Source organism: Salmo trutta, chromosome 2, assembly GCF_901001165.1.
Source record: "Salmo trutta chromosome 2, fSalTru1.1, whole genome shotgun sequence".
NCBI classification, from domain to species: domain Eukaryota; kingdom Metazoa; phylum Chordata; class Actinopteri; order Salmoniformes; family Salmonidae; genus Salmo; species Salmo trutta.
In genome coordinates, this window is record NC_042958.1 from 42,817,101 (window position 1) to 42,836,295 (window position 19,195).

A 19,195-nucleotide genomic window follows, 5' to 3' on the forward strand; every position below is an offset into this window, starting at 1 on the left:
TAAAACAACACCTATCATATTACTATGGCTGACCCAGTAAAACAACACATTACACTGCACCTATCATACTACTATGACTGACCCTGTAAAACAACACCTATCATACTACCATGGCTGACCCTGTAACACAACACCTATCATATTACTATGGCTGACCCTGTAAAACAACACCTATCATACTACTATGGCTGACTCTGTACAACGACACATTATACTGCACCTATCATACTACTATGGCTGACCCTGTAAAACAACACCTATCATACTACTATGGCTGACTCTGTACAACAACACATTACACTGCACCTATCATACTTCCATGGCTGACCCTGTTAAACAACACCTATCATACTACTACGGCTGACCCTGTTCAACAACACATTACACTGCACCTATCGTACTACTATGACTGACCCTGTAAAACAACACATTACAAGGCACCTCTCATACTACAGTGGCTGACCCTGTAAAACAACACCTATCATACTACTATGACTGACCCTGTAAAACAACACCTATCATACTACTACGGCTGACCCTGTAAAACAACACATTACACTGCACCTAACATACTACTATGGCTGACCCTGTAAAACAACACCTATAATACTACTATGGCTGACCCTGTAAAACAACAACTATCATACTACTATGACTGACACTATAAAACAACACCTATCCTACTACTATGGCTGACAATGTAAAACAACACCTATCATATTACTATGGCTGACCCTGTAAAACAACACATTACACTGCACCTATCATACTACTATGGCTGACCCTGTAAAACAACACCTATCATACTACTATGACTGACCCTGTAAAACAACACCTATCATACTACCATGGCTGACCCTGTAAAACAACACCTATAATTTTACTATGGCTGACCCTGTAAAACAACACCTATCATACTACTATGGCTGACTCTGTACAACAACACCTATCATATTACTATGGCTGACCCTGTAAAACAACACATTACACTGCACCTATCATACTACTATGACTGACCCTGTAAAACAACACCTATCATACTACCAAGGCTGACCCTGTAAAACAACACCTATCATACTACTATGACTGATGCTGTCAAACAACACCTATCATACTACTATGGCTGACCCTGTAAAACAACACCTATCATATTTCTATGGCTGACCCTGTAAAACAACACCTATCATACTACTATGGCTGACCCTGTAAAACAACACCTATCATATTACTATGGCTGACCCTGTAAAACAACACCTATCATACTACTATGGCTGACTCTGTACAACAACACCTATCATATTACTATGGCTGACCCTGTAAAACAACACATTACACTGCACCTATCATACTACTATGACTGACCCTGTAAAACAACACCTATCATACTACCATGGCTGACCCTGTAAAACAACACCTATCATATGTCATGACGTTGGCCTCTTTGGGTACAGGAAGGACAGTTGACCCCCTCCCCTTTGTACCATCACCCAACCTACCTTCCCCCCCAACCCAGGGTTGTAAAAATTCCAAGAGGAGAATCTACTACAACATGTTTCATAGAGAGACAAAGGAAATTCTTCCAACTCATAGAATTGGAGAACCTAGCGACATGTGTGTTCTGGAGAAGATATGGAAGATTGATGAAGACTCCAGCTACGAACTGATCCACTTGGTACAATTTTGTGATACTCAGAAGAGACAATATAGCCATATTACCCTAAAACGGTCTACATGATAGCCTCAGCGATGAGACTGAATCCACATGGGTGTATACAATGTATTATTAAGGATAAAGCTATTTGTAATACATTGAGATGCTATGTACTGATGTTAATGTGATAGAATCATATTTCTGTAACCAAGTCTAGCCCAGTCATAGGCACGCCCCCAGGGACACATACAGGACCAGGCGTCATTTGACAAGCCTGTTCTCTGGGTACTATAAAACACCCCCTGATTTACATTTCTACAGACCAGGCCTACACTCCATCGTGAGTTTGGCCCATAGGTTTGACCAGCCAAGTACTCTACTGAAAGTGAACTATACCACGTGGTTAACTTTTACTATCGAGACCGACAGAATAAGAACAAGTCTTTGATATTAATTATTAGTCTGCAGCTAAGTAAATTATATCATCGAACGCGAAGACCAACCACATCCATTCTATGACGACATTCATGAATGTCGCTCTGAACGATCCATTCTAACCGAGAGAGAGAGAGAGAGAACGCTGACAAACTCTCCATCAGAACAAAACTCTCCAACAAGAATCCCGACGACACATGAGCGTAAATATATATTGATTGCAAACGTTCCCGAATGAGTGAGCCTTCAATTGTCAATTGTTAATATTAATGAACTCTGTGTAACTTCTCAGCTTACCGTTTTATGACCCATTGTCTAACAGACCAGCCATGCTTGTTAGCCAGTAGGGCCCATTCCCCTACCAATCCTGTGTGACGATAATTACTGTTTGTATGTTTTCTGTTAATTACTTAGTGTAGTAAATAAATGATTTTAAGACAATTGATGTATGGATGATTTTAGTAAAGACTGGGTTCGTGCAGATAACCAAGAATTACAACTTTCATGATGAGACTGAAACAACATACGGGTTAAGATTGACTGCTATCGAGGTAAAATATTACTAAGTATTTTAAGAGTTTATTCAGAGGATAACAGCTCTATAAACGTTCTTCTGTGGTGCCCCGACTTTCTAGTTAATTACATTTACATGATTAGCTTAATCAGGTAATATTAATTACAGAGAAATAATTTTATAAGTTAGCATGTCATATCACTTAATCCGGCATAGCCAAAGACACGACACATACTACTACGACTGACTCTGTCAAACAACACCTATCATACTACTATGGCTGACCCTGTAAAACAACACCTATCATATTTCTATGGCTGACCCTGTAAAACAACACCTATCATACTACTATGGCTGACCCTGTACAACAACACCTATCATATTACTATGGCTGACCCTGTAAAACAACACCTATCATACTACTATGGCTGACCCTGTAAAACCTCACATTCCACTGCACCTATCATACTTCTATGGCTGACTCTTTACAACAACACCTATCATATTACTATGGCTGACCCTGTAAAACAACACCTATCATACTACTACGGCTGACACTGTAAAATAACACATTACACTGCACCTATCATACTACTATGGCTGACCCTGTAAAACAACACCTATAATATGACTATGGCTGACCCTGTAAAACAACACCTATCATATTACTATGGCTGACCCAGTAAAACAACACATTACACTGCACCTATCATACTACTATGACTGACCCTGTAAAACAACACCTATCATACTACCATGGCTGACCCTGTAACACAACACCTATCATATTACTATGGCTGACCCTGTAAAACAACACCTATCATACTACTATGGCTGACTCTGTACAACGACACATTACACTGCACCTATCATACTACTATGGCTGACCCTGTAAAACAACACCTATCATACTACTATGGCTGACTCTGTACAACAACACATTACACTGCACCTATCATACTTCCATGGCTGACCCTGTTAAACAACACCTATCATACTACTACGGCTGACCCTGTTCAACAACACATTACACTGCACCTATCGTACTTCTATGACTGACCCTGTAAAACAACACCTATCATACTACTACGGCTGACCCTGTAAAACAACACATTACAAGGCACCTGTCATACTACAGTAGCTGACCCTGTAAAACAACACCTATCATACTACTATGACTGACCCTGTAAAACAACACCTATAATACTACTACGGCTGACCCTGTAAAACAACACATTCCACTGCACCTATCATACTTCTATGGCTGACTCTGTACAACAACACCTATAATGTTACTATGGCTGACCTTGTAAAATAATACCTATCATACTGCTACGGCTGACCCTGTAAAACAACACATTACACTGCACCTATCATACTACTATGGCTGACCCTGTAAAACAACACCTATAATACTACTATGGCTGACCCTGTAAAACAACACCTATCATACTACTATGACTGACACTGTAAAACAACACCTATCATACTACTATGGCTGACAATGTAAAACAACACCTATCATATTACTATGGCTGACCCAGTAAAACAACACATTACACTGCACCTATCATACTACTATGACTGACCCTGTAAAACAACACCTATCATCCTACCATGGCTGACCCTGTAACACAACACCTATCATATTACTATGGCTGACCCTGTAAAACAACACCTATCATACTACTATGGCTGACTCTGTACAACAACACCTATCATATTACTATGGCTGACCCTGTAAAACAATACCTATTATACTACTACGGCTGACCCTGTAAAACAACACATTACACTGCACCTAATACACTACTATGGCTGACCCTGTAAAACAACACCTATCATTCTACTACGGCTGACCCTGTAAAACAACACATTACACTGCACCTATCAAACCACTATGGCTGACCCTGTAAAACAACACCTATAATACTACTATGGCTGACACTGTAAAACAACACCTATCATATTACTATGACTGACACTGTAAAACAACACCTATCATAGTACTATGGCTGACAATGTAAAACAACACCTATCATATTACTATGGCTGACCCTGTAAAACAACACATTACACTGCAGCTATCATACTACTATGACTGACCCTGTAAAACAACACCTTTCATACTACCATGGCTGACCCTGTAAAACAACACCTATCATATTACTATGGCTGACCTTGTAAAACAACACCTATCATTCTACTATGGCTGACTCTGTACAACAACACCTATCATATTACTATGGCTGACCCTGTAAAACAATACCTATCATACTACTATGACTGACGCTGTCAAACAACACCTATCATACTACTATGGCTGACCCTGTAAAACAACACCTATCATATTTCTATGGCTGACCCTGTAAAGCAGCACCTGTCATACTACTATGGCTGACCCTGTACAACAACACCTATCATATTACTATGGCTGACCCTGTAAAACAACACCTATCATACTACTATGGCTGACCCTGTAAAACAACACATTACACTGCACCTATCGTACTACTATGACTGACCCTGTAAAACAACACCTATCATACTACTACGGATGACCCTGTAAAACAACACATTCCACTGCACCTATCATACTTCTATGGCTGACTCTGTACAACAACACGTATCATATTACTATGGCTGACCCTGTAAAACAACACCTAACATACTACTATGGCTGACCCTGTAAAACAACATATTACACTGCGCCTATCATACTACTATGGCTGACCCTGTAAAACAACACCTATAATACTACTATGGCTGACCCTGTAAAACAACACCTATCATACTACTATGGCTGACTCTGTACAACAACACATTACACTGCACCTATCATACTTCCATGGCTGACCCTGTTAAACAACACCTATCATACTACTACGGCTGACCCTGTAAAACAACACATTACACTGCACCTATCGTACTACTATGACTGACCCTGTAAAACAACACCTATCATACTACTACGGCTGACCCTGTAAAACAACACATTACACTGCACCTGTCATACTACAGTGGCTGACCCTGTAAAACAACACCTATCATACTACTACGACTGACCCTGTAAAACAACACCTATCATACTACTACGGCTGACCCTGTAAAACAACACATTACACTGCACCTATCATACTACTATGGCTGACCCTGTAAAACAAAACCTATAATACTACTATGGCTGACCCTGTAAAACAACAGCTATCATACTACTATGACTGACACTATAAAACAACACCTATCATACTACTATGGCTGACCCTGTAAAACAACACCTATCATATTTCTATGGCTGACCCTGTAAAACAACACCTATCATACTACTATGGCTGACCCTGTAAAACAACACCTATCATATTACTATGGCTGACCCTGTAAAACAACACATATAATAATACTATGGCTGACCCTGTAAAACAACACCTATCATACTACTATGGCTGACTCTGTACAACAACACATTACACTGCACCTATCATACTTCCATGGCTGACCCTGTTAAACAACACCTATCATACTACTACGGCTGACCCTGTAAAACAACACATTACACTGCACCTATCGTACTACTATGACTGACCCTGTAAAACAACATCTATCATACTACTACGGCTGACCCTGTAAAACAACACATTACACTGCACCTGTCATACTACAGTGGCTGACCCTGTAAAACAACACCTATCATACTACTACGACTGACCCTGTAAAACAACACCTATCATACTACTACGGCTGACCCTGTAAAACAACACATTACACTGCACCTATCATACTACTATGGCTGACCCTGTAAAACAACACCTATAATACTACTATGGCTGACCCTGTAAAACAACAACTATCATGCTACTATGACTGACACTATAAAACAACACCTATCATACTACTATGGCTGACAATGTAAAACAACACCTATCATATTACTATGGCTGACCCTGTAAAACAACACATTACACTGCACCTATCATACTACTATGACTGACCCTGTAAAACAACACCTATCATACTACCAAGGCTGACCCTGTAAAACAACACCTATCATACTACTACGACTGACGCTGTCAAACAACACCTATCATACTACTATGGCTGACCCTGTAAAACAACACCTATCATATTTCTATGGCTGACCCTGTAAAACAACACCTATCATACTACTATGGCTGACCCTGTACAACAACACCTATCATATTACTATGGCTGACCCTGTAAAACAATACCTATCATACTACTATGACTGACGCTGTCAAACAACACCTATCATACTACTATGGCTGACCCTGTAAAACAACACCTATCATATTTCTATGGCTGACCCTGTAAAACAGCACCTGTCATACTACTATGGCTGACCCTGTACAACAACAACTATCATATTACTATGGCTGACCCTGTAAAACAACACCTATCATACTACTATGGCTGACCCTGTAAAACAACACATTACACTGCACCTATCGTACTACTATGACTGACCCTGTAAAACAACACCTATCATACTACTACGGATGACCCTGTAAAACAACACATTCCACTGCACCTATCATACTTCTATGGCTGACTCTGTACAACAACACGTATCATATTACTATGGCTGACCCTGTAAAACAACACCTAACATACTACTATGGCTGACCCTGTAAAACAACACATTACACTGCACCTATCATACTACTATGGCTGACCCTGTAAAACAACACCTATAATACTACTATGGCTGACCCTGTAAAACAACACCTATCATACTACTATGGCTGACTCTGTACAACAACACATTACACTGCACCTATCATACTTCCATGGCTGACCCTGTTAAACAACACCTATCATACTACTACGGCTGACCCTGTAAAACAACACATTACAATGCACCTATCGTACTACTATGACTGACCCTGTAAAACAACACCTATCATACTACTACGGCTGACCCTGTAAAACAACACATTACACTGCACCTGTCATACTACAGTGGCTGACCCTGTAAAACAACACCTATCATACTACTACGACTGACCCTGTAAAACAACACCTATCATACTACTACGGCTGACCCTGTAAAACAACACATTACACTGCACCTATCATACTACTATGGCTGACCCTGTAAAACAACACCTATAATACTACTATGGCTGACCCTGTAAAACAACAACTATCATACTACTATGACTGACACTATAAAACAACACCTATCATACAACTATGGCTGACAATGTAAAACAACACCTATCATATTACTATGGCTGACCCTGTAAAACAATACCTATTATACTACTACGGCTGACCCTGTAAAACAACACATTACACTGCACCTACTACACTACTATGGCTGACCCTGTAAAACAACACCTATCATACTACTATGGCTGACCCTGTAAAACAACACATTACACTGTACCTATCATACTACTATGGCTGACCCTGTAAAACAACACCTATCATACTACTATGGCTGACCCTGTAAAACAACACATTACACTGCACCTATCATACTACTATGGCTGACCCTGTAAAACAACACCTATCATACTACTACGGCTGACCCTGTATAACAACACATTACACTGCACCTATCATACTTCCATGGCTGACCCTGTTAAACAACACCTATCATACTACTACGGCTGACCCTGTAAAACAACACATTACAATGCACCTATCGTACTACTATGACTGACCCTGTAAAACAACACCTATCATACTACTACGGCTGACCCTGTAAAACAACACATTACACTGCACCTGTCATACTACAGTGGCTGACCCTGTAAAACAACACCTATCATACTACTACGACTGACCCTGTAAAACAACACCTATCATACTACTACGGCTGACCCTGTAAAACAACACATTACGCTGCACCTATCATACTACTATGGCTGACCCTGTAAAACAACACCTATAATACTACTATGGCTGACCCTGTAAAACAACAACTATCATACTACTATGACTGACACTATAAAACAACACCTATCATACAACTATGGCTGACAATGTAAAACAACACCTATCATATTACTATGGCTGACCCTGTAAAACAATACCTATCATACTACTACGGCTGACCCTGTAAAACAACACATTACACTGCACCTACTACACTACTATGGCTGACCCTGTAAAACAACACCTATCATACTACTATGGCTGACCCTGTAAAACAACACATTACACTGTACCTATCATACTACTATGGCTGACCCTGTAAAACAACACCTATCATACTACTATGGCTGACCCTGTAAAACAACACATTACACTGCACCTATCATACTACTATGGCTGACCCTGTAAAACAACACCTATCATACTACTACGGCTGACCCTGTATAACAACACATTACACTGCACCTATCATACTTCCATGGCTGACCCTGTTAAACAACACCTATCATACTACTACGGCTGACCCTGTAAAACAACACATTACACTGCACCTATCATACTACTATGGCTGACCCTGTAAAACAACATCTATCATACTACTACGGCTGACCCTGTAAAACAACACATTACACTGCACCTGCCATACTACAGTGGCTGACCCTGTAAAACGACACCTATCATACTACTATGACTGACCCTGTAAAACAACACCTATCATACTACTATGACTGACCCTGTAAAACAACACCTATCATACTACTATGACTGACCCTGTAAAACAACACCTATCATACTGCTATGGCTGACCCTGTACAACAACACATTACACTGCACCTATCATACTACTATGGCTGACCCTGTACAACAACACCTATCATACTACTATAGCTGACCCCGTAAAACAACACCTATCATACTACTATGGCTGACCCTGTAAAACAACACATTACACTGTACCTATCATACTACTATGGCTGACCCTGTAAAACAACACATTACACTGCAGCTTTCCAGTGTATGTGACACTTTTTTGGGGGGTTAATCGATCAGAAGATCCATCTATCTATCAATCTATCTGCCAATCAGTCAATCAATCAGTCAACCAACCCATCAATCAATCACATATTTCCCTTGATTGTTGAATGTGTCATCTCAGCATGTACGGCATTCATAAGTAATAAAAATAATAGTTGATTGGATTTATATAGTCTTTTTCCAGATTATCAAAGCGCTTTTCAATGTTACTCCCCCAATCCTCCTTCAAGTAGCTAGCTGTTTTCTCTCCTCGTAGAAACCTTTGGTCCTAACAACATACAGAAATTCACAGCAGCATTGGTGACCATGAGCCAATCAAAGTCCTCCCAGCGTGTAAGCTGCCTTAACGTGAATCAAAAGAAATCCTTTAAATTCAGGTATGTATGCTTAGCTATTCTCAGTACTGACCCATCATTCTATTATGGTCTATATTCTGTTCTATATTCTATTCTGTTCTGTTCTGTTCTATATTCAATTCTGTTCTATATTGTATTCTGTTCTATATTGTATTCTGTTCTATATTCTATTCTATTCTTATATTCTATTCTATTCTGTTCTGTTCTATATTCTGTTCTGTTCTATATTCTGTTCTATTCTATTCTATATTATATTCTGTTCTATACTCTATTCTGTTCTATATTCTATTCTGTTCTATATTCTATTCTATTCAGTTCTATATTCTATTCGCTCTATATTCTATATTCTATTATTTTCTTTTCTATATTCAATTCTGTTGTATATATGTTCTGTTCTATATTCTGTTCTGTTCTATATTCTATTCTGTTCTGTTCTATATTCAATTCTGTTCTATTCTGTTCTATATTCTATTCTGTTCTATATTCTATTCTGTTCTATATTCTTTTCCATTCTGTTCTATATTCTATTCTGTTTTATATTCTATTCTGTTCTATATTCTATTCTGCTGTATATTCTATTCTATTCTGTTCTCTTCTATATTCAATTCTGTTCTATATTCTATTCTATTCTATTCTATTCTATTCTGTTCTATTCTATTCTATTATGTTCTATGTTCTATTCTGTTCTATATTCTATTCTGTTCTATATTCTGTTCTATATTCTATTCTGTTCTATATTCTATTCTGTTCTATGTTCTATTATTTTCTGTTCTATATTCTATTCTGTTCTATATTCTGTTCTATATTCTATTCTATTCTGTTCTATATTCTATTCTGTTCTATATTCTATTCTATTTTATATTCTATTATGTTCTATACTGTCAATATGACCTGAGTGAGTATTTTTCTTTTCTCCCTGTAATAGATGCAAAAACCCTAACCCTATGAACCAGAGGACCTCTCTGCTGATGGAGATCACCATAAATGGTTTCTTGATATTAAATCTGTTAAGAATCAATGTGTGCATTACTTCTATATATCTCAGGACTGGTCATTTTACTGGCACTATAACTTGCACATACAACTAGCTAGTGATTCCATATGGACTGCCCCTGATCATAATGTCATGGCGTGTGATTCAGCGTCAGTGCAGATAGTCCACCTGCGGACCCCCAGAGAGACCACAGTGGGGAAGGTGATGGAGTCCTGTCTAAGGATGCTAGGAATGACAGAGGACAAGGAACTCTTCAGCCTCACAGACAAACCAGGTCTGTGTTAACCACTCATAGTATGAAAGATGGACTGACTGACTGACTGGCTGGCTGGCTGACTGGCTGACTGACTGGCTGACTGACTGGCTGACTGGCTGAATGGCTGACTGGCTGGCTGACTGACTGACTGGCTGGCCGACTGACTGGCTGACTGGCTGACTGGCTGGCTGGCTGGCTGACTGACTGGCTGACTGGCTGACTGACTGGCTGACTGGCTGACTGACTGGCTGAATGGCTGACTGGCTGAATGGCTGACTGGCTGAATGGCTGGCTGAATGGCTGACTGACTGGCTGGCTGAATGGCTGACTGGCTGAATGGCTATGACTGACGGGCTGAATGACTGGCTCACAGGCTGAGATGGACAGGCTGGCTAACTGGCTGACTGACTGGCTGACTGGTTGAGACTGACTGGCTAAATGGCTGGCTGACTAGCTGAGACTAACTGGCTAACTGGCTGACTGGCTGACAAGGCTGAGACTGACTGGCTGAGACTGACTGGCTAACAGGCTGGCTGAGACTGACTGGCTGACTGGCTGACTTACTGGCTGGCTAACTGACTGACTGACTGGCTGGCTGACTGTAGGCAAAGACCTCTTCAGGTCTTGTAGTATAGGTTTACACTAGACTGGTCCCAGATCTGTTTGTTCTATACTTGTAGTAAAGGCAGAGGGTTACGCAAGCCTGGTCCAGATCTGTTTGTTCTGTACTTGTAGTAAAGGCAGAGGGTTACGCAAGCCTGGTCCAGATCTGTTTGTTCTGTACTTGTAGTAAAGGCAGAGGGTTACGCAAGCCTGGTCCAGATCTGTTTGTGCTCTAGAGCTAACTCCTAGTCATTGCCACGTCAAACATTGACAACGAATATAGAGATGACAAGACAGCACAAACAGATCTGGGACCAGTCTACTGCTTTTAGTAGGGTTGTGACATACTATATCATTTAATGGCCATATCATTGACAGGAGACAATAAATTATGTTTATGTCTGTGCTTTGAAGGTTCTTCAGAGGAGCTGTCATCAGACCAACAGATAGTTGACTTGGCAAGCTCAGAGAACAAATATCTAGAGTTGTACCTGTGCAAAAAGGTAAGACTTGCATACCATTGCCACTTACAATGTACAGTCTTACTAGTCACAGACAACCTGTTCTAGTATCAAACAGAACAGCATTGTTGAAGTCAGACATTTTACATTTTAGTCATTTAGCAGATGCTCTTATCCAGAGCGACTTACAGTAGTGAATGCATACATTTCATACAATTTCATACATAGCATACATTTTTTTCTGTGCTGGGCCCCCGTGGGAATCGAACCCACAACCCTGGTGTTGCAAACACCATGCTCTACCAACTGAGCTACAGGGAAGGCTGACAGTACGATCTAGTGCCAAAGAGAACAGTGTTGTTGAAGTCACAGACAGAACGATCTAGTGCCAAACAGAACAGTGTTGTTGAAGTCACAGACAGTACGATCTAGTGTCAGACAGGACAGTGTTGTTGAAGTCACAGACAGAACGATATAGTATCAAACAGAACAGTGTTGTTGAAGTCACAGACAGTACGATCTAGTGCCAAACAGAACAGTGTTGTTGAAGTCACAGACAGTACGATCTAGTGTCAGACAGGACACTGTTGTTGAAGTCACAAACAGTACAATCTAGTGTCAGACAGGACAGTGTTGTTGAAGTCACAGACAGTACGATCTAGTGTCAGACAGGACAGTGTTGTTGAAGTCACAGACAGTAGGATCTAGTGCCAAACAGAACAGTGTTGTTGAAGTCACAGACAGTAGTCTCTAGTTTCAGACAGGACAGCATTAGAACAGTAGTCTCTAGTGTCAGACAGGAAAGCATTAGAACAGTAGTATCTAGTGTCAGACAGGACAGTATTAGAAAAGTAGTCTCTAGTGTCAGACAGGACAGCATTAGAAAAGTAGTCTCTAGTGTCAGACAGGACAGCATTAGAACAGTAGTCTCTAGTGTCATTCAGAATACTGATCTACTGCTGTCCTGTCTGACACTAAAGACTAATGATCTACTGCTGTTTCTACTGTCTGACACTAGAGACTACTGATGTACTGCTGTTTCTACTGTCTGACACTAGAGACTACTGATCTACTGCTGTCTGTCCTGTCTGACACTATAGACTACTGATGTACTGCTGTACTGTCTGACACTAGAGACTACTAATGTACATTTACATTTTACATTTACGTAATTTAGCAGACGCTCTTATCCAGAGCGACTTACAAATTGGTGCATTCACCTTATGATATCCAGTGGAACAACCACTTTACAATAGTACATCTATATATTTTATGGGGGCGAGGGTACGGGGGGGGTTAGAAGGTTTACTTAATCCTATCCCAGGTATTCCTTAAAGAGGTGGGGTTTCAGGTGTCTCTGGAAGGTGGTGATTGACTCCGCTGTCCTGGCGTCGTGAGGGAGCTTGTTCCACCATTGGGGTGCCAGAGCAGCGAACAGTTTTGACTGGGCTGAGCGGGAACTGTGCTTCCGCAGAGGTAGGGAGGCGAGCAGCAGTGCCCTTCTTTGGGTGTAGGGACTGATCAGAGCCTGAAGGTACGGAGGTGCCGTTCCCCTCACAGCTCCATAGGCAAGCACCATGGTCTTGTAGCAGATGCGAGCTTCAACTGGAAGCCAGTGGAGTGTGCAGAGGAGCGGGGTGACGTGAGAGAACTTGGGAAGGTTGAACACCAGACGGGCTGAGGCATTCTGGATGAGTTGTAGGGGTTTAATGGCACAGGCAGGGAGCCCCGCCAACAGCGAGTTGCAGTAATCCAGAAGGGAGATGACAAGTGCCTGGATTAGGACCTGCGCTGCTTCCTGTGTGAGGCAGGGTCGTACTCTACGAATGTTGTAGAGCATGAACCTACAGGATCGAGTCACTGCCTTGATGTTAGCGGAGAACGACAGGGTGTTGTCCAGGGTCACGCCAAGGCTCTTAGCCCTCTGGAAGGAGGACACAATGGAGTTGTCAACCGTCAGGTAGGACGCAATCCAAGAGTGAGCTGCGCCGGAGATGCCCAACTCGGAGAGGGTGGAGAGGAGGATCTGATGGTTCACAGTATCAAAGGCAGCAGATAGGTCTAGAAGGATGAGAGCAGAGGAGAGAGAGTTAGCTTTAGCAGTGGGGAGAGCCTCCGTGACACAGAGAAGAGCAGTCTCAGTTGAATGACCAGTCTTGAAACCTGACTGATTTGGATCAAGAAGGTCATTCTGAGAGAGATAGCAAGAGAGCTGGCCAAGGACGGCACGCTCAAGAGTTTTGGAGAGAAAAGAAAGAAGGGATACTCGTCTATAGTTGTTGACATCGGAGGGATCGAGTGTAGGTTTTTTGAGAAGGGGTGCAACTCTCGCTCTCTTGAAGACGGAAGGGACGTAGCCAGCGGTCAAGGATGAGTTGATGAGCGAGGTGAGGTAAGGGAGAAGGTCTCCGGAAATGGTCTGGAGAAGAGAGGAGGGGATAGGGTCAAGCGGGCAGGTTGTTGGGCGGCCGGCCGTCACAAGTCGCAAGATTTCATCTGGAGAGAGAGGGGAGAAAGAGGTCAAAGCATAGGGTAGGGCAATGTAAGCAGGACCAGCGGTAGCGTTTGACTTAACAAACGAGGATCGGATGTCATCAACCTTCTTTTCAAAATGGTTGACAAAGTCATTCGCAGTGAGGGAGGAGGGGGCGGGGGGGGATTCAGGAGGGAGGAGAAGGTGGCAAAGAGCTTCCTAGGGTTAGAGGCAGATGCTTGGAATTTAGAGTGGTAGAAAGTGGCTTTAGCAGCAGAAACAGAGAAAGGAAATGTGGAGAGGAGGGAGTGAAAAGATGCCAGGTCCGCAGGGAGGCTAGTTTTCCTCCATTTCCACTCGGCTGCCCGGAGCCCTGTTCTGTGAGCTCGCAATGAGTCGTCAAGCCACAGAGCAGGAGGGGAGGACAGAGACGACTGGGAGGATAGGGGACATAGAGAGTCAAATGATGCAGAAAGGGAGGAGAGGAGGGTTGAGGAGGCAGAATCAGGAGATTGGTTGGAGAAGGATTGAGCAGAGGGAAGAGATGATAGGATGGAAGAGGAGAGAGTAGCAGGAGAGAGAGAGCGAAGGTTGCGATGGCGCAATACCATCTGAGTAGGGGCAGAGTGAGTAGTGTTGGAGGAGAGCGAGAGGGAAAAGGATACAAGGTAGTGGTCGGAGACTTGGAGGGGAGTTGCAGTGAGATTAGTAGAAGAACAGCATCTAGTAAAGATGAGGTCAAGCGTATTGCCTGCCTTGTGAGTAGGGGGGGGACGGTGAGGTAAAAAGAGGAGAGGAGTGGAAAGAAGGAGGCAGAGAGAAATGAGTCAAAGGTAGACGTAGGGAGGTTAAAGTCACCCAGAATTGTGAGGGGTGAGCCATCCTCAGGAAAGGAACTTATCAAGGCATCAAGCTCATTGATGAACTCTCCAAGGGAACCTGGAGGGCGATAAAGGATAAGGATGTTATGCTTGAATGGGCTAGTGACTGTGACAGCATGGAATTCAAAGGAGGAGATAGACAGATGGGTCAGGGGAGAAAGAGAAAATGTCCACTTAGGAGAGATGAGGATTCCAGTGCCACCATCCCGCTGACCAGATGCTCTCGGGATATGCGAGAACACGTGATCAGACGAGGAGAGAGCAGTAGGAGTAGCAGTGTTTTCTGTGGTAATCCATGTTTCCGTCAGCTCCAAGAAGTCGAGGGACTGGAGGGTAGCATAGGCTGAGATGAACTCTTCCTTGTTGGCTGCAGACCAGCAGTTGCAGAGGCTGCCGGAGACCTGGAACTCCACGTGGGTTGTGCTCGCTGGGACCACCAGGTTAGAGTGGCAGCGGCCATGCGGTGTGAAGCGTTTGTGTTGCCTGTGCAGAGAGGAGAGAACAGGGATAGACAGACACATAGTTAACAGGCTACAGGAGAGGCTACGCTAAGGAGATTGGAATGAAAATTAACTAAACAACTGGGGAAGTGAGAGAGCAGGGCCTCCCTCACTAACCATTCACTGAAACACTCAAATATAACTTTTCCAACTTCCACTTTAGAAATGATAATTGATGTAAACTACAGTGGTTCAATGTTTCCAGGAATAGGCTCAAACTTAGTTTATGTACTGCTGTCCTGTCTGACACTAGAGACTACTGATGTACTGCTGTCCTGTCTGACACTAGAGACTACTGATGTACTGCTGTCCTGTATGACACTAGAGACTACTGATGTACTGCTGTCCTGTCTGACACTAGAGACTACTGATGTACTGCTGTCCTGTCTGACACTCGAGACTACTGATGTACTGCTGTCCTGTCTGACACTAGAGACTACTAATGTACTGCTGTCCTGTCTGACACTAGAGACTACTGATGTACTGCTGTCCAGTCTGACACTAGAGACTACTGATGTACTGCTGTCCTGTCTGACACTAGAGACTACTGATGTACTGCTGTCCAGTCTGACACTAGAGACTACTGATGTACTGCTGTACTGTCTGACACTAGAGACTACTGATGTACTGCTGTCCAGTCTGACACTAGAGACTACTGATCTACTGCTGTTCTGTTCTGTCTGATACTAGAGACTACTGACCTACTGCTGTACTGTTCTGTCTGATACTAGAGACTACTGATCTACTGCTGTACTGTTCTGTCTGACACTAGAGACTACTGATCTACTGCTGTACTGTTCTGTCTGAAACTAGAGACTACTGACCTACTGCTGTTCTGTCTGGCACTAGATACTGCTAGGTAGACTGTTGTGGGTCGTGAACTAATTGTCTTTTTGTTTTAAAACCCACCAGGAGAAACCTAAAAGTATTGTCCAGCCCCAATCCCTAGCTCCTACTTTCAACGGGTCCCTTGGCAACGGCCCAGTCAATCAAACCCGCCAGGTACAGGTGGTCAGCCAGCCAGGTAAAGAGGAAAAGATACGTGAACTCAATGAACAGGTGGACTCTCTACAGAACGTCATCCTGCAGGTGAAATAAAGTAGAGTATTCTCCATCATCCCGGTAATTGTCTTGTCATTGTCTTCTTCTTCTTTGTCTTCTTTGTTGACTCCTCATGTTGACCCCATGGTCTGGAGATCCACCACGGCCTGGTAGCCTACTGCTAGCATATAATAGCATAGCATCGAGGGGCCTTTAATTCATTGTTGACATCTAATGTTGACACTAGGTGCAGGAGATACACCACGGCCTGGTAGCGTTCTGTTCAGAGCTGAAGAGAATGGATGGGGAGGTGGATGCGTCGGGGTTGAGATCTCCAGAGCTGGAGCAGCGCCTTGGGCTGGCACTGGGACTGCTCAGGGACAAGAGACACGGTCTACAGAGCCTCCGAGAGTCCATGAGAGACACAGCCGCTCACAGGAACAAGTATGTTCATAACAAAACTATTGTTCCCATAATGCAATGAGCCAAAGAAAATGTAACTTATGTGAGATCACATCGGTTGCTGGCCCAATTAAGTAGTGTCATATTGGTCTCTGGCACAATTGGCCCAGCGTTGTCCAGGTTAGGGTTTGGCCAGGGTAGGCCATCATTGTAAAGAATAATTTCTTCATAACTGACTTTCCTAGTTAAATAAAGGTTAAAATAAATAAATATTCTCATATTTCAAATCAACTCACTCACTTCCTCACTCGCTCATGCGTACATACTTGATGCTTTTGAAATAATTTGTGCACTTGCACAATAAGTGTGAATTGGTAGCCCATTGTAGCCAAGTTAATGCAACAGCTAGTAACCTTCTCAAAGAGCGTGGACCTATTTGTGCAACAGTTAAGGTGTTGAACTGACAGTAGCAGGGAGATGAGCTCTACTGACGTTTAGGGACTACCCCTGAATTTACAAGTACAGTTATTAACATAAAGCATATTTCCTCCTGTGTCTATGTTATGTGATTGTCTCCCTGTAACTACCTGGTAAACATTCCTTTACTTTAATTCTCACTGTAACTACAGTGACTTGCAAAAGTATTCACCCCTCTTGGCGTTTTCCTGATTTTGTTGAATTACAACCTGTTATTTAAATTGATTTTATTTGGATTTCATGTAATGGACATACACAAAATAGTCCAAATTGGTGAAGTGAAATTTTAAAAATTACTTGTTTCAAAAAAATAAAGAACAGAAAGTGCTTGTGAATTTTGGATTGTTCTTATTTTCCTCAATTAAGTTGTAAAAATAGAATGATGGAGCAGCAGTGAGGGCTCTTCGATACTGCATGGTACTGTCTTTCCAAGCTAGTCGGAAGACTTCCAGTTTGGTGTAGCGCCATTTCCGTTCCAATTTTCTGGAAGCTTCCTTCAGAGCTCGTGAATTATCTGTATACCAGGGAGCTAGTTTCCTGTTACAAATGTTTTTTGTTTTTAGAGTGCATCTTAGGTATTGCGCAAGGTTAAATTGAGATCCTCAGTTAGGTGGTTAACTGATTTTTGTACTCTGAGGTCCTTGGGTAGGCGGAGGGAGTCTTGATGGGCATCTAGGAATCTTTGGGTTGTCCGAGAATTTATAGCATGACTTTTGATGATCCTTGGTTGGGGTCTGTGCAGATTATTTGTTGTGATTGCAAACGTAATAAAATGGTGGTCCGATAGTTCAGGATTATGAGGAAAAACATTAAGATCCACAACATTTATTCCATGGGACCAAACTAGGTCCAGAGTATGACTGTGGCAGTGAGTAGGTCCGGGGACATGTTGGACAAAACCCACTGAGTCGATGATGGCTCCGAAAGCCTTTTGGAGTGGGTCTGTGGAACTTTCCATGTGAATATTAAAGTCACCAAAAATGTGAATATTATCTGCCATGACTACAAGATCCGATAGGAACTCAGTGAGGAACGCTGTATACGGCCCAGGAGGCCTGTAAATATTTGCTATAAAAAGTGATTGAGTAGGCTGCATAGATTTCATGACTAGGAGCTCAAAAGATGAAAACTTCAGGGTTTTTTGTAAATTGAAATTTGCTATCATAAATGTTATTTGCTCCCTGTAACTACCTGGTACACATTACATTATTGCTT

The 19,195-nt window shown here is 42.2% G+C and overlaps 1 protein-coding gene across 1 annotated transcript in view; it reads left to right on the top strand.

Annotated features, from left to right (window-relative positions):
- The window catches only part of LOC115155567 (uncharacterized), a 76,372-nt gene that overhangs the window by 40,663 nt on the left and 16,514 nt on the right, over positions 1–19,195 (top strand). Inside the window, exons 6-11 of the mRNA XM_029702286.1 lie at positions 9,793–9,913; positions 10,818–10,879; positions 11,035–11,160; positions 12,160–12,248; positions 16,973–17,149; positions 17,349–17,545. Coding sequence (XP_029558146.1) covers positions 9,793–9,913; positions 10,818–10,879; positions 11,035–11,160; positions 12,160–12,248; positions 16,973–17,149; positions 17,349–17,545 — 772 coding nt within the window. The remainder of the gene's footprint in view (positions 1–9,792; positions 9,914–10,817; positions 10,880–11,034; positions 11,161–12,159; positions 12,249–16,972; positions 17,150–17,348; positions 17,546–19,195) is intronic.